The sequence below is a fragment of the Bos indicus x Bos taurus genome, chromosome 20 (assembly GCF_003369695.1).
Source record: "Bos indicus x Bos taurus breed Angus x Brahman F1 hybrid chromosome 20, Bos_hybrid_MaternalHap_v2.0, whole genome shotgun sequence".
In the NCBI taxonomy this organism is placed as follows: domain Eukaryota; kingdom Metazoa; phylum Chordata; class Mammalia; order Artiodactyla; family Bovidae; genus Bos; species Bos indicus x Bos taurus.
Window position 1 is genome coordinate 71,531,717 of NC_040095.1, and position 20,509 is coordinate 71,552,225.

General features: G+C 51.9%; 1 protein-coding gene and 1 long non-coding RNA gene across 2 annotated transcripts; one reads left to right on the top strand and one right to left on the bottom strand.

Moving 5' to 3' along the window:
* Positions 1 to 2,134: 2,134 nt before the first annotated feature.
* Positions 2,135 to 8,031, bottom strand: LRRC14B (leucine rich repeat containing 14B). The gene is made up of 2 exons (XM_027520126.1): positions 6,917 to 8,031; positions 2,135 to 3,549 (listed from the first exon to the last, which is right to left on the bottom strand). Exons 1-2 carry the CDS (start codon positions 7,804 to 7,806, stop codon positions 2,904 to 2,906), a joined length of 1,536 nt encoding a protein of 511 aa, XP_027375927.1. The 5' UTR covers positions 7,807 to 8,031; the 3' UTR covers positions 2,135 to 2,903.
* LOC113878944 lies at positions 7,603 to 9,211 on the top strand. Its single transcript, XR_003507169.1, has 3 exons — positions 7,603 to 7,689; positions 8,312 to 8,613; positions 8,861 to 9,211. It is a non-coding gene; the product is annotated as an uncharacterized LOC113878944 (long non-coding RNA).
* The last annotated feature ends 11,298 nt before the right edge of the window (positions 9,212 to 20,509 follow it).

Genomic DNA, 20,509 nt, shown 5'->3' on the forward strand with positions numbered 1-20,509 from the left:
ATAGGGTCTATCAGGGTCCCCATCGTCTCTCCATTCCATTCAACTGTCTGGTCCCTGGTAAGACTGGGTGGGTCTAGGCAGATGACAGCACCTCAGGCTCCCCAAGAGCAGCCCAGTTGAGCTGCCATGTAGCAGTTGCCGGTCTCCTGACCCTTGGCACTCTGTCCTCTTCCCCTGTGCAGTGTGGTTTGCCCTCGTGTGGGAGCTCTGCTGTCTGCCGCACGAGAAGCCCAAGGGTGGTCCTGACCCTGGTGGGCACCCACGGTCACATTCACTGCCAGCATCACTGGGCATCCTCAGGACCACCAGTCTTGGGGTGGGCAGGTACAGGGAAAACCCACCAGGCTGCAAGCGGCGTATTCAGTGTTGTGGCTGAGCAGGACCACAGCAACAAGTCAGTTCGATGCCCTGGGATGAGTGGGAGGCGTAGGTCCCACTCGGGCCATCTGTGCGCCTCTGAAGTGCTCCAGATGAGCCTCCCAGGCTCTTCAATTTCACAAAAGTGGGCTATTCCTCAGGGTGGGGGGGGGCAGTTGGGAGTGTTCACCAGCAGACCCCTGTGTGGCCACTCCTGCCATAGATCTCAGGTCCTACGTTGCCACAGTCTCCCCGGGCTCTTCTCCACAACAGCTGCTAGGCTCAGCCTTGGATGTGCCCGGTCCTACCTGCTGACCACTCAGAGGCCAGGTCATTGAAAAACTTCCAGAGACACAAACAGCAGAAGCTACTCTTCTCTTCAGAATTAGAACAAAATTGTTTCAAAATTTTGCCCTGTGCCTCCCAAGAGTTTCTTGCAATAACAAAGTCCACGTGGCTGAAATAGGTGCCAGTGAGACTTGACCAGTACAACACGTGAGGAGACGTGCAGGGGTGAGCAAAGGGCAGAGCTGACAAGTGCAGGGGGCAGGAAGCCGCCACGTTGTCGCTCCAGCCCACTCTGTCACTGCTTTCCCAAAGACTCGGGCTCTTCCTGACCCAGGGATCGAACCCATGTTTCCTGTGGCTCCTGCATTGGGAGGCAGATTCTTTACCACTGAGCCACCTGGGAAACCCTGTGGAATACTATATATATTTGGTTTTGTTCAGTTGTTAAGTTGTGTCCGACTCTTTGTGACACCATGGGCTGTACCACACCAGGCTTCCCTGTCCTTCACCAACTCCCAGAGCTTGCTCAAACTCATGTCTATCTAGTCAGTGATGCCATCCAACCATCTCATCCTCTGTTGTCCCTTTCTCCTGCTTTGATCTTTCCCAGCATCAAGGTTTTTCCCAATGAGTCAGATCTTCCCATCAGGTGGTTAAAGTATTGGAGCTTAAGCTTCAGCATCAGTCCTTCCAGTGAACACCCAGGACTGATCTCCTTTAGGATGGACTGGTTGGATCTCCTGGCAGTCCAAGGAACTCTCAAGAGTCTTCTCCAACACCATGGTTCAAAAGCATCAATTCAGCGCTCAGCTTTCTTTATGGTCCAACTCTCACATCCATACATGACCGCTGGAAAAACCATAGCTTTGACAACATGGACCTTTGTTGGCAAAGTAATGTCTCAGCTTTTTAATATGCTGTCTAGGTTGGTCATAACTTTCCTTCAGAGGAGTAAGCATCTTTTAATTTCATGGCTGCAGTAACAGTCTGCAGTTACTGGAGCCCAAGAAAATAAAGTCTGTCACTGCTTCCACTTTTCCCCTCTTTGCCATGAAGTGATAGGACTAGATGCTATGATTTTGGTTTTTTGAATGTTGAGTTTTAAGCCAGCTTTTTCACTCTCCTCTTTCACTCCCATCAAGAGGTTGTTACTTTCTCTTTGCTTTCTGCCATTAGAGTGGTGTCATCTGCATATCTGAGGTTGGTGATAGTTCTTCCAGCAATCTTGATTCCAGCTTGTTATTCATCCAGCCCGGCATTCCACATGATGTACTCTGCATATAAGTTAAAGAGATTAGAACAGGCAAGGGTCCTGTGGGGGAAGGGGAGAAGTGGGTGAACTTTTTGTTTAAATAAATCATTTTAACAAAGGAATACAAATGGCCAACAAGCATATGAACATGCCCAGTTTCATGAACATCTAGGAAATACAAATTATCGCAAGACCTTTTTTTCATCCATTAGATTAAAAAAGAAAGAATACCATATCTGAATAAGCCACACTTCTGTTTTATTAGCATTAATATTTAATTACCTTAATATGCAGCACTCTGCACAAATCTGATCTTAGTAGAAACCAAGTCCAAACATTGGAATTAACCACTCCTGAAGCGCCAGGACTCAGCTGCCAGAAGGCGCCCCCTGAGCCCAGGGTCGGTGGAGGTGGGAGTGGGGGAGGCATCAGAGCCAGAGGTCACCTGCGGCTCTGGGCTCAGGCTGGCACCAGCGGAGCCCTCGCCTGCTACTTGCAGGCCAGAGGGCAGGAAGAGCCATTAACCAGCAAAGCCAGTGTCCTCGCTGGACAGGAATTTAAATATTCATACAGGGCAGCGCGGCAGATACCTGCACCCCGCAGCCCGGGCTCCGGTGTGCCCCTCGCTTTCACTCGCCTCGGCTGGTCACTTCCATCCGTGTGTCCAGAGAGGTGTCCTCTCTGTCCTTCCGCGCTCACACTGGCCTGTCCTCCCAGCACCCGAGCGCCGGTCCCGCCGCTGGACCTCACTCGACCCCCTACCGCCTGGGCTGCTCCTCGGCTCCCACTGCAGGGCATCTGGCCTGCTCCTCCCCAAGCCTGAGCATGGGGTTCAGTAAGACCCCCGTTCTGTCTTTGCTCCCAGGGAGAGGGGCGGAGCCAGGGCCGCGCTCCAGCAGCGTCCGGGTGTTTTCACCAGGAGGCGCCCAGTTGGTGGACGGGGTGATACTCGGGCGGGGACCCTGGAGTCCGAGCTGCGGACGCACCCGTCTCGGACGTGCAGGGTCTACTCCATCTGCTTCAGCACTCTGGAGAAGTTTTCTAGAGCGGTTTTGAAGGCTTGCAGCAAGAAAGCTCCGAGTTCATTGCTGGTTTCCTGAATGTCCGGGTCGAAACTCCCGAAGAGGGGTGTGGAGACTTGGATGTCGTCCCGGCCGGCGCGCAGCAGCACCGCGCGCAGGTCTGCCGCAATGGCGTCGTATTTCTGCTGGTCGAACTTGGACATGGCCAGCTCGTCCTGGGGGTAGGCGCTGCCCTCGGGGTAGCAGTCCCGGGGCACTGGGAACTCCACGCACCGCAGCCGGGGGAGCTCGCAGAGCGCGGCGAAGAGGCGCCGGAGCGCGCGGCCCGACAGCGGGTTCCCCAGGAAGCGCAGCTCCCGCAGCCGGCGGCAGGTGCCCAGCGCCAGGCTCAGTGCGCCCACGTGCCGGTCCTCGAGGCCGCATTCCTCCAGGGTCAGGGCCCTCAGCGTGGGGGCGGCCTGGCCCAGCAGCCGGTGAAAGGTGGCCGGGAACAGGTCCACCAGGCAGTGCCCGCTGAGGTCCAGCACCTCCAGGTGGGCCGCGTGGATGCAGTTCGCCAAGAAGGTCATGTCTTCGTGGTTCAGGGCGCAGTTGCCCACGTCCAGCACTCTCAGCGGCGTCCGGAGGGGGCTGCGGGCAAGGTGGGAAATAGCGGCTGAGAGCAGGCCCCGGGGTGCTCTGGGGCCTTGGGGTGAATCCTGTTTCAGGCACAGCAGACTGCGGCTCAGAGCCGCACCCACCTACCCGGGACTCCACTCAGCCTGAGAGCAGGACTGTTTTTCATTTTTAAGCAGTTGAACAAATCAAAATGAGAATGTTTTGTGACATGTGAAAATGATATGAAATTCAAGTTTCAGTGCCCGTAAATCAAGTATAATCTGAACACGGCAAGACCTTCCTGTACCTCCTGTCTGCAGCTGCCCGGGTGCAACGGAAGGGCTGAGGCAGCAGGCAGTGTAGCCACCTGCAGCAGAGGCTCGACTTTACCTGAAGACAGGCCTGGCCTTTGTCCTCAGCCACCAAAGTGATCAATCTCTATTGTCAACAGGGCTCTGTGTGTTCACAAGCTTGTTGTGGGGCTGTGAAGTGCCTGTGAATTGGTACCTGGCTTGGCTCCGAATGAAGGGCTGGAGCGCACAGGCTTTTAGGGCAGGGAGGGGTCCATTCTTAGCTTGCCAGGGACCTGAAGACCCTCCTGTGCTCTGAGTAGGAGTCCTTGCCCTGCTCAGTGGCTCTCACAGACCCACACCCGCCCTGGGGATTCCTGGCCTGGGTCTGGGGTCACCGAGCTGAGCACCGAGTGTCAGGACGTGGGGGTCCACTCTCCACCTGCCCACTGGGGCTCCTCTACCACCTCACCCTACATCTGTACTCTGGGCCCAGAGCTCCTGTGGTCTTCCAGCTGCCGACACAGCAGAGTGCCTGCTGTCCCCCTATCACGGCTCTGCAGGCTGTGGCTCAGGCCCTGAGCTGTGCGGAGTGTTTCCACCGACATCTCTCTCATGCCCACATCCATCCATAAGGAGCCCTCTCCCCAGCTGCCCCGCCCCAACCCTTAAGGGGCCTCTTGTGTGGAAAAGGGTCAAAGGGCAGGCCTGACTGCCAACGTGTGTCTGGGAGCTTGGATTTGGGAAAGGCCCCCCACTCAGCTGATAAGGGGCCCCTGGCCTGAGCTGTCCGCACAAGCAATGTGGTGCCTGCTGACACAGGCCTCCTTCTGGGATCTGAAATCTCTGTGCATGCCAGGCTGAGGTGCCCTCCCAACAAGCCCCCAATGAAACCCCTGGGCCTGGGTCTCCAATGTGCTCCCCATGTGTCTGGAAAGGCGGGCCCCGAGCCCACACACAAACATGACTGCTGTGTGGCGGCACCCTGGGACAGTCCTGCATTTGTGGTGCCTGGGGAAGCGCACTCACAACCAGACGACCCGGCACAAGCCCGCAGGGCCGTCTCGTTGGCTCCGCCCTGACATCACCTGTCTTCCCGAAGCTCTGCACACTCGGGCTTCAGTCAGCTGGTCGCTGAGAGCCTGTCCAAAGCCCCAGAAGGCGCAGGTGTGCCATGTGTCAGGCCTAAGTGGAAAGGAGGCAGACAGGTGCGTGCCCGTCATCACAGCCATCTGCATCTCGGCAGTGAGTCTTCCCAGGGAGTCACCAACCTGGGAGCCGTGGGAAGACTGCCCTGTCTGCCGGTCTTCCCATCTCTCCACCTGGGTTTGCTGTGTGAGCCAAGGGAGCCAGGGCAACCCTTGTCCTGTTGGGGCTGATCACCCCAAGTCGGGCTCAGAGCCTCCAGGGCTTGACCTGGCTCTTCCCTACCCCCGTTCTTCCCCCCTGCTCCCTTCCTCACCTGTCCTTCAGCCCCCAGCCCAGGCCGCCCCCTCTGTGTCTCCCAGAGCCGGCCTCAGCCCCAGCTCAGGCCCTTGACCTGCAGGGTTCCTGCCGGTTCACTCTCCCCAGGCCCTCCACTCACTCAGGGGCCAGGTCTCTGCTCAAAGGTCACCTTGGAAACCGACCTTCCCTGACTACACAACCGTCTACTCCCTCCCACTTAGGCCTGACACACCACACATCTGGGCCTTCTGGAGCTTTGGACGGGCTCTCAGCGAGTGTGCAGAGCAAAGGGTCAGGGGAGACAGGTGATGTCAGGGCGGGGCCAACAAGATGGCCCCGCGGGTTTGTGCCGGGTTGTCTGGTTGTGAACGTGCTTCCCCAGGCACCACAAGGGCAGGATTGTCCTGAGGGTCCCAGGGCGCTGCCACACGGCAGTCGTGTTTGTGTGTGGGTTCAAGGCCCGCCTTTCCTGAGCTGGGCAACTACCTGGTTGAGGAGCCGGGGTGGGGGATGGGGCGGGGAGCCCAGGTGCCTCAGGGAATAGAGGCCATGCAGGCCCTGGCCAGCTGCTGCTTAAAGGAAAAATTCTGGTAAGCCACGGCTCCCTAAACCAGAGAAGACGTCCTCACACTCATTGGCTCAAGAAACGAGAAGTTATTTTCCATAATTTTTGTAAGTATATTCACAGCTGGTGGCTGTCAAGGTGGCGACCCTCGGTGGTGCCCTCCCCTGGCCTGGTGACCGGCCCTCACCACACCGTGAGTGGCAGCATCGGCGTCGTACTCTGCAGGGAAGGTTACAGGAGCCAGAGGGCTTGCGGAGGGGTCCATGAGCCAAGGAGTTGAGGTCTCCTATAGCTCAGATGGTAAAGAATCCTCCTGCAATGCGGGAGACCCCATTTTGATTCCTGAGTTGGGAAGATCCCCTGGAGAAGGGTTAGGATTAGGGTTAGGGTTACCCACTCCAGTATTCTTGGGCTTTTCTTGTGGCTCAGCTGGTAAAGAATCCGCTTGCAATGCAGGAGACCTGGATTCGATCCCTGGGTTGGGAAGATCCCCTGGAGAAGGGAAAGGCTACCCACTCCAGTATTCTGGCCTGGAGAATTCCATGGACTGGAACCCTGGAGGATTCCATAGAGTCCATGGGTTGCAAAGAGTCGGACACGACTGAGCGACTTTCCCTTTTCCCTTTTTTTCACTGACAGCCATGAAAATGAGCATGGAAGTGGATCATTCCACTTTCCCGCCGGACAGGCCTTCAGGAGAGACCACAGCTGCCCCCACAGGGCTCCTGTCTTGCCCACAGGAGCCCCAGCACTGGGGTGCTTTGTTACACCAAAAGGTAATTAATACACTGTGATGGAGTTACTTCTATGTTGCCTGCTTGCTAATCAGGACTCTTGTCTTTTTCTTACTAACTGGAGAGTCTCCTTTGAGGCGTGGGGCTCCCAGGTGGCCCCCAACGGCCAGTCCCAGGTGGGCTTCCTCCCTCCCCATGGGTCCTCTCTGGCTGCTCTGGGCTGGGCAAAACCCACAGGGACCGGGCCTTGTGCCTTGTAAGTAACCAGGTCTGTGCACAGCCCTGGGCCGCCCTGACCTGGGCTGAGGGGCTGAGGGCAGATGCCCCCCACCCCCGCCCCATCCTTCCGGTCACCCCAGACTCACCCAAGCAGTGTCTGCAGCTTCCCGGTCAGCGTGGAGAAGGCCATGTGCAGCTCCGTGAGCTGCGTCATCCTGCTGAGCGCCCAGGCGATGGAGGCGAGCAGGGGCTCCTCGCCGTCAGAGGCAGGGGTGCTGGCGGGGGGCGCATCAAAGGCCTTGGCAGGCAGGGTGAGAGAGACCAGCCGCGGGAAGCCCCCCTGGGCCAGCAGCTGCTGCACGTGGCCCGCGTGCAGACGCACGTTGTGCACCACTTCCAGCCGGCGCAGCTCTCGGGGCCCTGCCAGGCGCAGCACGTGCAGCAGCTGCCCTGGGTCCAGGCTGTCGGCCCGCAGCGAGAGGCAGCGCACGCGCAGAGAGCCGGGGCCCGACGGCCCCAGGGCGCGCGCCACCACCTCAAAGTTGCCCGCGGTGACGAAGACGTCGGCCAGGACCTCGATGGGGCGCCGGGTGGCGCAGGGCTGCTTCTGCAGCTCGCAGCAGGTCCTGGCCAGCAGCTCCGTCCGGCCCCACCTGCCCAGCGCCCGCCCGCAGGGGCACCTCTGCACCTGTACGTCTCGGATGCCCGTGAGGTCAGCCACCCGCAGCCGCCGGCGGCCCCCGCCCTGAAGCACGTGATCGGCCAGGCCGCGTACGCAGGCCTCCAGGCAGGCCCGGCAGGCCCGGTCCCGCAGGTCCCCAGCGTGGTCCGCGCTCGGACCCAGCAGAGGGCCCAGCCGGAACTCCTCCAGGGGCCAGCGCTCGAGCAGAAGGCGGATCACGGCGGACTGCTCCAGCAGGTAGCTGGCTTTGAAGAGCAGCGGGTATAGATTGTGGGCCACGGCGTCCAGGCTCTGCTGGGCCCCCGGAGGGTGGGACACCAGGGCCTCCGCGGAGATGAAGCGCAGCGACTGCATGGCCCACCTGCGGTTGCTGGGACAGGACCGAGCTGCCCCCTGTGCTTCTGCCGAAGGCCAGCCCCCTTCTCGCCTATTTTTAGCTGCAGCTGCTGCAAGCAGCTTGCCTTAGACGGGGTGGGGAGCCAGCCCTCTGGTCATCTGATGGCTATTTTTGTCCTGGGCGCCCATTTGGCTCTGGCTGCGGAGGCGTCTGGCTGCGGCTGGCCTGTCTTGAAGGCGCTCAGCTGCGGAAAGCTGAGCTCCTCTGGTGCTTGGCTGGGGGAGGGCGTGGGCCATTGGAATTGCCGCCAGTGTTCACTTCTGGTGTGGCCTGTCCTGGGGGCACCCATCCCCTCCGGGGAGTGGGTCTGCCCCATCCCTGGGCTGGCTCCACAGCTAGAGGGATCAGCAAGCCTTTCCTTGGACCCCTGGGCCTGAGTCCCTCCCTTGGCCCCGCGTCCAGAGTCAGGGACGTGGCAATGAGCATGGGCTGGGCTCTCCAACAACTGTCTCCTGATTTTAGGAGAAGATTCATTGTCACTGAGGACCCAGGCTGGGAGCCACCCCCCCCCCAACACTCGCCTGCACCCGCAGTGGTCCGTGTGCCCCCAGCTGTGGGGCCTCCTTGGACAGAACCCCCTGCAGCCTCAGGACCCATGCAGTATGCGGGGCTGTGGGTGAGGTGGGGACCCTGGGATCCTGACACTCCCACAGCCTGGAGCCTGGTTCCTCGCTCTGGAGGGGGGCAGAACGTGTGGCCCTGAACATGCAAGAGTATTCTGAGCTAAGGGCGCTTGGATCCCCTTTCTTCCTGAACACAGGAAGGTGAGCCACCTTCCCTAAACTGGGAGGAGAGAGACAGTCTCATCACCAGAGAGGATGTCAGGATAGTTCCTTGTTAATGTTACTGCCTTGTGTGTTGAGTTACTTTTCCACAGTCATCTCATCTCTCAGCTTAGTCCAGAAACACTTAGGCCACTGGGGTCTTCATCTCCTTATGAGGGCTCCCATGTCATAAAAGCTTACGTGAAATCTATGTGCTTTTCTCTTGTGAATCTGTTCTTTGTTACAGAGCCCCAGAAGACAGCCCAAGATGGGCAGGGAAAAAATTCTTCCTTCCTACAGAATCCAGCTCTGACTGGTGTTAGATCATCATCCAGTGACTTGAAGGTGCACGCTACCTCCACCCCGACTTCAGCATCATTTAGGAGCTGATAGACTGTCCATATGATCACTGATCTAGGGAGGGGACACGGTGGACAGAGAGAGAGACAGAAAAACAGAGACACAGAGACACACCAAGACAAATCAAGAGACAAGAGGAGGGGAAAGGTGGAAAGGACCCTGGGAGGAGAGGGTCAGGGGCCACTGGACACCAGGAGGTGGGGCCTGGCTGGGCTGCAGGTGCGTGGGGGTGGGGCCTGGCGGGGGTGCAGGGGCGTGGGGGTGGGGTGGAACGTGAGGGTGAGAGTGAGCATAGGGCTGGGGCTGCCATGCCTGGGGACCCATGTGGGGTGGGCCCTCCACCCCTCCACCCAGGTCGGACCCCCCTCAGGGACAGTTCTGCCTGCTGTTTCCTCGGAGCCTCAGCAGTGCCTCCCTTGGGGGGCGGTTGTGGGGAGGCGTCATGCTCCGGGGGGGACCCCAGTATTGTCAGGCAGGCAATGTGTGTGTGGAAGGTGGTGGGGGACCTCCTCTGATCCCCCCCTACCCCCCGCAGGGCAGGAGACAAAGATGTGGACCAGGCAGACCCCAGAGGGCTTCTGCTGCTCAGGGCCCCATCCCCCAAAGTCACAGGGGTTGAGGTCCCTGGGGAGGCATACCTGTTATGACCCCAACGCAATAAAACCAGTGAAAGAAGCACACGCATGTATTAGAAAACAGTCCCATTTATTTATGGTCCTAAAGTTTGGAGTGGGGCTTCCCAGGTGGCACTAGTGGTAAAGAACCTGCCTGCCAATGCAGGAGACATAGGAGATGCAGGTTCGATCCCTGGGTGGGCATGGCAACCCACTGCAGTATTCTTGCCTGGAGAATCCCATGGACAGAGAAGCCTGGTGGGCTACAGTCCAGAGGGTCTTAAAGAATCAGACAAGACTGAATGACTTGGCCCAGCGTATAAAGTTTGGCATAGCCAGTGTTGAAGCAGGGTGACAAGGAACAGAATTTACAGCGGCCAGCAGAGCACAAAGGTGAGGCCCCTGCCCGTCCAGCTGCTCCTGTCTGGGGGGTGATATCTGATGCCACCCCCCAGGGGGGCCTGGGGGGCCTGCAGGAGGAATCATGTTGAAGGCATCCACTCATGCTCTCCTCCCTGTGGTGAGGGGGCTCAGGGCCGTGTCCACACTGGCAGGATCTCCCTGCAGAGGCTGGCACGGACCTTCAGTCCCAGCTGCTGTGCCCTTTCCCCACCCCACCTGGGGTCCCCCAGACACGGGAATGCCGAGTCCTGACTCACGGGTGGAGCCAACTCGAGTGCCGCCGGCCACACAGCTTGTTCGAAGGAAAAGGAATCCGCAATCCTAGCTAGACTCAGGAAACTGCCGCTGCACCCGGGACACACTTCATGGGGGCTGCGCTTGGGGAGGAGGTGCTCTTCAGGGGTCTAGGGCCTCATCAGTAGGTGGAAGCTGTTACCATTTACTAAATTGGGAGAAACTTGGGGAGACTAAGACACACGAACACTCAGATGCTTTTCAGGAATTTGGAGATCTTTTTAACGATGGTCATTGTGACAAGTGGGAGGTGATTCCTCATCGTAGTTTTGATTTGCATTGATTTAGTAGTTAGTGGCGGAGAAGGCGATGGCACCCCACTCCAGTGCTCCTGCCTGGAAAATCCCATGGATGCAGGAGCCTGGTGGGCTTCAGTCCATGGGGTCGCACAGAGTCGGACACGACTGAGCGACTTAACTTTCACTTTTCACCTTCATGCATTGGAGAAGGCAATGGCACCCCACTCCAGTACTCTTGCCTGGAAAATCCCATGGATGCAGGAGCCTGGTAGGCTGCAGTCCATGGGGTCGAACAGAGTCGGACACGACTGATCGACTTCACTTTCACTTTTCACTTTCATGCATTGGAGAAGGAAATGGCAACCCACTCCAGTGTTCTTGCCTGGAGAATCCCAGGGACCGGGGAGCCTGGTGGGCTGCCGTCTATGGGGTCGCACAGCGTCGGACACGACTGGAGCGACTTAGCAGCAGCAGCAGCAGTTAGTGGAGTGTTTTTGCATGTGTTCTAATACTTTAGTTGTTGTGAATACAATTTACGTCTTGAAACTGGCTTCTTAAAAGTCATCCCTGTTTTGAATTATTTTTTGGTAATTAACCCAGGGACATTGCTTGAGGGAAGGTGTCATTTACAGCGCCAAAGGCCTTGCAAATTTTAGGTGCCCATCAATTCCAACAAGATCAAACCAGTCCATCCTAAAGGAAATCAGCCCTGAGTGTTCGTTGGAAGGACTGATGCTGAAGCTGAAGCTCCAATACTTTTGGCCCCCTGATGCCAAGAACTCACTCATTGGAAAAGACCCTGATGCTGGGAGCGATTGAAGGTGGGAGGAGAAGGGGACGACAGAGGATGAGATGGCTGGATGGCATCACCGACTCAATGGACATGAGTTTGAGTAAACTCCAGGAGTTGGTGATGGACAGGGAGGCCTGGCATGTTGGGAAGATCCCCTGGAGAAGGAAATGGCAACCCACTCCAGTATTCTTGCCTGGGGAATCCCATGGACAGAGGAGCCTGGCGGGCTACAGTCTGTGGGGTCGCAAGGAGGTGAACACGACTTAGTGACTAAAACAAAAAATAGCTTCTGTATACAGGGGAGCTGCCAAAGAAACCTGAGACACTCCCTGAAATGTCCAAAGTCATCATCTTAAATGCCTTCTTCAGCTAAAAACAAGACTCTGAAGAATGGGAGAAGCCCGTTATGGTAGGTAATTACACAAAATACAGTAAAGAAGGGTACGATTGTTTATAGCTTTAAGTTGGGACCTCTCCATTGATAAGTTACTTGAGTTTTAATTATCCTTTTATTTCTGGTGCAAACAGGGACAACCCTTAAATGCAGAGATTTCTCTGCTGTAAATGTCCATCACAAAACGGCAATTGCTACTTAGTTTGCTGAGCATCCTCTTTTTTTTTTCATGGAAGTGGACTTAAGCAATCCTCACAGCAGAGAGGCATATTTTGGGGTGGCATGTTCTACTTGCTTTGACATGGATATACCCAATTTGATTATGGATTCATCTATTGAAGGATACCCTGATTACTTCAAGCTTTTAACTATTATGGATAGTGCTGCTGTGCCTAAGTTCATCTTTGTGTTTGGGCATGGATTTTTCAAAGCAGTTTCCTAAATACTGGAAGTACGATCATTGGATCCCAAGGTGAGGTGTGTTTAGCTTTAGAGAAAACTGTCCAACTGTGTTACAAGGTGGCTGTGCATGCATCTTACCAGCAGTGAGGGAGCGTTCCTGCTATTCCTCAGCCTCCAGCAATTGGTATTGTCATATATTTAGAATTTAGCAGCCTAATATGTGTAGTGTGATAGCTTGTGACTTTAATTTGTAATTCCCTAATGGTGTATGATGTTGAGCGTGTTTCTGTTTTGTACTATCTGTAAAACTTCTTTTTGGCTGGGTGTCTGTTCAGATCTTTACTTATTGTTTATAGTGTTGTTCAAGAGGTCTTTGTCTATTTTGTGTCCAAATCCTGTATCAAATATGAATTTTGCAAATATTTTCTCCCAGTTTGTAGCTTGTATTTTGATTTTTTGAATGAGGTCTTTCAGAATAGACATCTTTATTTCTATAAAGTCCACAATATTTTTATTTTGTGGACTCACAGCTTGTGTGTTAAAACTCAAAGCTCATGATATACAGGCCAAACCCAGGGTCATGTAGATTTTCTATGTTTATGTCCACAATTTTGATAATTTCAAAATTTAAATGTCTGTTAATAAATTTGAGTGAATTTGGTGACTACATTTCATTCTATACAGTTTCAAGTTAATTATTCCTTAACTATTTTGGAGAAGTTTTGGATATTGGCAATATTTCAGTTTGAATTTGCATAGTTTAATGGACCTACCAGAACTGCCCTGAGGGGCGGAGTCTCCACTTAGCTGTGCCTGAGCCAGTGAGGGAGGCTTGAGCTGCAGTTCCCGTTGGCTGGCCCGGAGCGAGGAGCCCGCCTCCCCGACCCACCCCCACCCCAGGCGAAATTCCTGCTCTGCCTGAGCACCTGGCAGCGTGTGGCTGCTGACGGGAGTCTGGCCTCCTCAGGACCCGTTGGGGCTTCAGCTTTGGGACGTTGTGGGACTCAGTTCAGGAAGACAGGGAGTCTGGTCTCCTCAAGACCTGCTCAGGCTTTGGCCTTGGGACACTGTGGGGTTCACTTCAGGCTGACAGTAGATGGGTCTTCTCAGGACCATTGGTGTTTCGGCTTTGGGACGTTGTGGGGTTAGTTCAGGCTGAATGAGTGTCCTTCTAAAGCACCGGGAATAAACATGATGCCCCAGGAAGCTGTATCACAGACACTCTGTTTTGCGTCCCCCGTGCCTGGAACTGGGGCCGTGCATGCTCCAGTTAGAGACGCGTGTAGGCATGTGGTCCTTGGAGTTAATCAGAGCAACTAAACGGAAAAACGATCCAAATGACTCGCGACACTGCCATTGCGGTTGTGAAGGGGAAAAGCTTGAGCCGCATTGCAGGACAGAACACTTCCAGAAGGACAGAGGGGATCTCTGAGGCCCTTACTAGGAAAACAGAGTCTGTGAACCCAGTGGCCCCAGCGGCGTGGGCAGGTGGAGAAGGCGGCGTGGGCGTGGCCGTCCCTGCGCAGCTGTATCCTGACCGACGCTCAGGGGCCTTTCCACGGCGAGTTCCCGTTTACAACGGGCGGTGGAGCAGCCCCTCTGAGAGGCTGGACCACAGTGGGAGCTGCGGAGCAGCTCAGGTCCTGGGGAGGCTCCTGTGAGCCACACGTCTCAGGGGGAGGAGTCAGGAGGAGACACAGCAGCCCAGAAGGGTGAGGGCCAAGGAAAGGGCCTTTAAAAAGCTAAGTTCCAGAGTCCCAGGAACCAGGTGTTTCCACTTTAGGTGGTGTGTCTGTGTGTCAGATGTCTGTCCCGGCGCTTGCACATGGGCTCCTGGAAGCCCTGGGCGGCTGCACGTGGCCCAGGGGCCCTGTGTGCCTGGCTGTCACCACGCAGTGACGCTGCCCATGGGTCCACACCGGTCCAGTCGGAGAGGACCCTCCTCCAGGCCCAGAGAGCGGGCTGAGAAGCAAGAGGACTGGGACGGGGTGGGGGCCTGCTGTGTCCTTTATCTGCCCAGTTCTGGCTTTCTTTGCGCTAAGATCCTCAGGACCTGCTGGTGCTTCAGCTTTCGTCAGCCTATGCCGGCCCAGCCAGCAACAAAGAGTGAGTTTTTTCCATGCATTTCTAAGTCATTTAGACTCTGCTGCATTCTGTGTTTCATTCTGTGACACTCTCATATCCTAAATAACTAAATTTGAATAGATTATGATTTACTAACTGAGGTCTAAAGCTCTATGGGTTTATACAAATGCACAGTGGTAGATATTCATCTGAAATGTCAGTTCAGTCGCTCAGTTGTGTCTGACTCTTTGCGACCCCATGGACTGCAGCCTGCCAAGCTTCTCTGTCCATCACCAACTCCTGGAGCTTACTCAAACTCACGTCCATCGAGTCGGTGATGCCATCCAACCATTTCATCTGTAATGTATCAGATGGAATATTGAACCTCCTACCTCATAATCTTTTTCTAAGTCTGTTTTGCCTTTTTCAGAATGTCGTATAAATGGGGTCATTAGTGTGTAGACTGGATTCTTTTACTTAGCAATATACACGTAAGATTCATCCATGGTTTTTGTTTGGTTTGATGGTTCATTCTGTTATATTTCCAAATACTATTCCATTGCATGTGTATTGGAGGAAAAATAATGTTCCCTTTATATTTCTCTTTTCCTCATTGAGACTTTCCCCCACAACAAAAGGCAGATGAACTGGAGGAAAACAGAAGCTTATTACCATGCATACCCCCTATATGCTTGTAAGGTATCTAGGAAAACTTGAAATGGCCCAAGCCTGTGACTTATGGGCTATATTTAGCTAAGAACAAAAGAAAGATATTGTGGTGGGGGGCGGGGGACAGAACGATTTGGGAGGTTTGGAGGCAAAGCACAGTAAACAGGGGTCTGGATAATATGCAGATTTACATCCAGGCCATCTCCATGGACTAGCTTCTCTGAAGACTTAGTTATCCTTCCATTTCTGGTACATAGGTGGAGACAGCCTTACAAGTGGAGATTTCCATAATAAATGTAAATTTAATTCCTAAAAGGGCATTTTCAAACATCCTCCTGTATCTGCTATTTTTTAAATGGCAGTCCAGAATGATCCTGATGTCCAAAAGACACAACTTGGGGTGGCATATTCTGCTCGCCTTGATATATATGTGCCCTAATTTACTTATGAATTCATTTACAGAAGAACATTCTGATGTCTTTCAGTTTTTAACCAATTTTTAACCCAGAATAGAGCTACTGTGCATTATTTTATGCTTGTTTTTGTTTGAACAGTTTTTCAAAGCTGTTGTCTAAATACAAGAGGTGTAGTGTTGCATCCTAAGATGAGTCTGTTTAGCTTTGGAAAAAACTGTCAGACTGTCTTCCAAAGGTGGCTGTGCACGCATCCCACCAGGATCTTGAGTAGGTTTTCTTATGGTTGTTTACTGTCAGTGTACCCTCTGTGGCCAGGTGTATGTTTCAGTCTTTACCAAGTATTAACAGGTTTGTTTGCTCTAGAGTTCTTGGTATAACTTGAGTACACATTCTTGATCAGATATGCGTTTTTTAAATTATTAATGTTTGGCCGTGCTGGGTCTTCGTTGTGTGGGCTTTTGTCTAGTTCTGGCGAGCAGGGGCTATGCTAGTTGTGGTGTGTGGGCTTCTCACTGGTGGCTCCTGTTGTGGGACACAGGCTTTGGGGCTCATGGGCTCAGTAGTTACAGCTTCCGGGATCTAGAACACAGGCTCAGTGGTTGTGGTGCGTGGGCTTAGCTGCTCCACAGCATGGACAGGGATCCAACCTATGTCTCCTGCATTGGCATGAAGATTCTTTAATACTCAGCCACCAGGGAAGCCCTCAGCCATGTTTTACATTCTAGTTTGCCACACCTGTATCTGGTGAGAGAGGCCAGTATCAAGAGGCCTGGGAGCTGGGGGTGCTCAGCCACAGTTCTGGCTGTGCCATCGAAAGCTTTGGGGTCTTTGGTGAGCGCCTCAACTTTCCTGGGACTGTTTCCTCTCTTCAAAAATGCCCTGCTGTTGGACTGTAGCCCGTCAGGCTCCTCTGTCCATGGGATTTCCCAGACAAGAATACTGGAGTGGGTGCCATTTCCTTCTGCACAGATACACATTTGGAAGATATTTTCTCCTGGTTTGTGATTTTTATGCAGGAAGGGGGAACCCCTTCCACGGCCTGAGAGCAGGCTCTTGTCTGATACTTGGAAATGAATTGTCCGAGGCGACATGTGCTGTCAAAGAGACTTTATTGGGAAGGGCTGCCTGGGTGGAGGGCAGGAGGGTGAGGGAAGCTGAGAGAACTGCTCTGCCACGTGGCTCACAGTCTCAGGTTTTATGGGCACTGGGTTAGTTTCTGGTTTGTCTCTGGCCAGTCATTCTGAATTGGGGTCCTTCCCGGTGGCATATGCATCATTCATCCAAGGTGGATTCTGCAAGGAGGACCCTGGGAGGTTGGTAAGACCTGCGGATTGGAGTCTCCTGTCTCCTTTGACCTTTCCTGAATTCTGGTTGGTGGTGGCTTCTTAGTTCCTTGTCCTTACCCAGGACCTCCTGTTGTAAGACGACTCCTGCAGGTGGTTTCTCTGGTGCCCGGCAAGGACGGGCGGGTGGTTTTGGTTAGTGGTTCCCCTAACGCTTTGTCCTGTGGTTTTCTTGAGTAAGGTCCTTTACAGAGTGAATGTATACATTTTTAAAAGTCAGTGTTTTAATTAATTTATTTAAAACATTTTGTATATTGGCTTTTTTGTTGTGTTTTAGAACTCATCACCAGACTCAAGGTCATGTAGATCTTTTGTTGTTTTCTAAAATGTTTATAGTTTTTAACTGAAATGTGGTGTCAGTTGCAAAGTTTGTGTTTATGTTCCTTTCATTCCATATGGTTTTTAATCAATTGTTCCCTGGCCGTGTGTTGAGCAGGGTCATGGAGATTTTTGGCTCCATTTCAGTTTGGGTTTCCAGTCTGAGTGCTCACAGCAAAGCTGGTTCTGGGTGAGCCCTCTGAGGTCTGTGACCGCGGGGCTGCCCGCTCGTCTCTGGTGGCTTGCAGGGGGCGCCAACACCCCTCTGACCCGTGGGCACAGGACATTTGCCTTCAGACTGGGCTCGGTGACCAGCTGGCGGGAGCTTTGTCTCCTCAGGACTGTCAGGGCTGAGGCTTCTGGATAACGGGGCTGCGTCCCGGCTGAGACGAGCGGGGTTGCCTCAGTGCTCGCCAGCAGGGAGGCGCTGCAAGAGGGGAAAATGAGGACCAAGTAGACGTTTCCTGTGTCCAGCTGAGCGCTGACCAGAGGTCCATCTCAGAGGACTGGGGCGGGGCGGGGAAGAGCTCCATGTGCAAAATGGCGGGTTTTTAGTTAGATTTCTGTTAGATGATCTAGAGGATGGCCAGTGATGTTCTTTGGTGTAGGTTTTCTGTCACTGTTTCTTGAAAGGACTGTCCTTTCATTTTTGCACGTTCCTGGCTTGATTTTCATGAACTGTCCACATACATGTGGCTTTATTCCTGGGCGCTCTATTCTTTCCTCGAGTCCCTGTGCCTGTGTTTGTGCCAGTTCCTCACTGTTGTGGTTACTACAGCTCCCGGATGTAGTTTGAAGTCAGAGAGGAAGATGCCTCCAGGTTCATTCTTCTTTCTCAGTCTTTTTGGCTGTTCAGGGTCCTTAGTTGTTGCAGAATATTATTAGGAACATTCTATGAATATTGCTATGAAAAATGCCATTGGATATTATATTTTGATTGCAGTGCATTTGCTGATGGCTTTTGTTGGAATGGACATTTTAATAACTCATTCTTCCAGTGCATGAGCATGGAATATTTTTGTGTTTATTTGTGTTTTCTTTGGTGTCTTAATCAGTGCTTTCTAGTTTTCTGACTACTGGTCTTTTATGTCCTTGGTTAGGTTTTTTCGTAATTTTTGTTTCTGATTGTTATTAGTGTATAGAAACACAACTGATTTTTATATAGTGATTCAGATTGTAAATTGTAGTATTTTGTATGATTGTAAATTGATCCCAAATTATTCAACTTTACTGAATGTATTCTAACAACTTTATGTGGGAAATTTTATTTATAAATTCCATGTGGACTCCTTCAAGGGCAATGAGCATCACAACTTCCCTTGAACTTTGCCTGGGTAAGTCTTGGCCTCTATAAGAGTTTCAAGCCTGTCTGATCTTGTTTTCTTTTGTGGTATTGACATGGTTGTTTTGAAAAAAATTTACTTTTCAGTAACTTAAAATGTGCAGGAAACTCTTAATATTGCTAAAAAACAAAACAAAACAAAACAAAAAAACACCTCACATTTGCCACATAACCTAAAACACTCCATGCATTTTATCCAAAATGGGCGCATTCTCCTGTGGAACCAGCACATAATCTCCAAAATCAGGAAATCATATAGTTTCTACATTATAATGTAATCCACAGCCCCACTTCCACTTTCAGCAATTGTCAGATTGTATGAATGTATCTTTTTTCCCGTCCTCATCCAATTTTTTTTAAGACTGTTACTGAGATTTTCAGACATTTGGACAAACTTGATGGATGTAAAGTAGACATGGTGAATATGGGATCTGGGTAGCCTTTTCTATGTGGATTTTTTCACTAAAGATGTTTTTAATGTTTATTCATTTTGTAACATGTACCAATACTACATTCTTTTTCCCCATAGTAATTAAAAATAAATAACATGTCATTTACTATTTACATATTTGTAAGCATACAGTGTTGTAGTATGAACTACCTTTCCTTGTTTTGCAAACCAGGTTAATAATGTGCACCTTGTGCGTGCTTTGAAGAAACTCGGGAAACTGAGTCAGTGACTGAAATGGCCCAAGATATCACCTTAGATACCATCTTCATCTAAAAACAAAACAGGGGCTTCCTGGTGGTCCAGTGGCTAAGACTGGACACTCCTTAAGAAGGAGGCCCAGGTTCCATCCCTGATCAGAGAATTAGATCTCCTATGCCACAACTAAGAGTTTGCATGCCACAGCTAAATATCTGGCTTGCCTCAACGAAGGTCGACCTGGCGCAGCCAAATAAAAAAACAAATAAATATTAAAAAACAAAACTAAAGGAAAGGAAGGGTATGGTTGTTGTACAGATTTACGTCTTAGCTTTCCCTATTGATAAAAAAAGAGTTTCACAAGACTATCATCTTTCTATATGGTGTATACAGAGAACTCCTTTGAAATGAGATTTCTCTTGTAAATGTAACTCAGAAGAGCCATCTTGAACTTGGGTTTCAGAGATGATCATGTGTCCTCTTAAAAAAAACTGTTAATTAAGTCCAACGAATTCTCATGCTGAAGGGGTATATTTTGGGGTAGCATTTGCTCCCCTTCACTTTGGATGTATCCCAATTTGCTTACACAGTCATCTACTGAAGACATCCTGATATTTGAAAGTTTTTAGCCATTAGAAGTAGAGCTGCTGTGTATAATTGTGTGATACTTTTTGTCTGGACACTTTTTCAAAGCTGTTTACTAAGTAGTAGACATGTAGTGTTCAGGTCACAGGCGAGCCTTGTTTAGCTGAGGAAAAATCCAGCTAAGTTTCTCTGTGGCATGTGGGATCTTCCTGGGTAAGGGATTGAACTTGAGTGTTTTGCATCGTCAGGCAGATCCTTTACCACTGAGCCACCAGAGAAGCCCCACCCTGCACCCCCCTTTTTTGAGTTTACTGGATCTAATAGGTGTGCAGTGCTACCTTACTGTTGTTTTAGTTTGTAATTTCCTTATGATATATGATTTTGAGTATTTTTGATATGCTGATTTACTATCTTTATATTTTCTTTGGCCAGGTATTCAGATTTATACATTTTTAATGAGGTTGTTTGTTCCAGATTTTTTGGTATAGTTGGAGTACAATCCAGAAGTAGATGTCTTTTTGGAACACCTTTGCTTTCTCCATGATTCAATGAATGTTGTCAACTTGATCTCTACACTTACAGTAATAAAAGAACCATTGCTATTTATAATGCGGGGGCTTTAGGGAAGCCATTAGGTCATGAAGGCTTTGCTTTGCCCTCATGAACTGAATTAGTGCCTGCTCATGCTTAGTCGTGTCTGACTCTGTGACCCCATGGACTGTAACCCCCCAGGCTCCTCTGTCCATGTGGTTCTCCAGGCAAGAATACTGGAGTGGGTTGCCATTTCCTGATCCAGGGAACATTCCCTACACAAGGATCAAACTCAGGACTCCTGCATTGCAGGAATATTCGTTACTTTCTGAGCTACCAGGGAAGCCCATGAACTGGATTAGTGCCCTCATAAAAGAGCCCAGGGCACTCCCTTGCCCCATGTGATGTGTGGGCACAGCAAAAAGACAGCCATCTACAAACCAGGAAGAATGCTTTCATCAGAACCCAATCCAATCTTAGACTT

Bases quoted from the DNA above. Each gene is read 5' to 3' on its own strand.
- LRRC14B (XM_027520126.1), bottom strand. From the start codon at position 7,806: ATGCAGTCGCTGCGCTTCATCTCCGCGGAGGCCCTGGTGTCCCACCCT. The intron at 3,550-6,916 runs GTGAGTCTGGGG...CCTTGCCCGCAG, and splicing joins AAGCTGCAGACACTGCTTGG to CCCCCTCCGGACGCCGCTGA.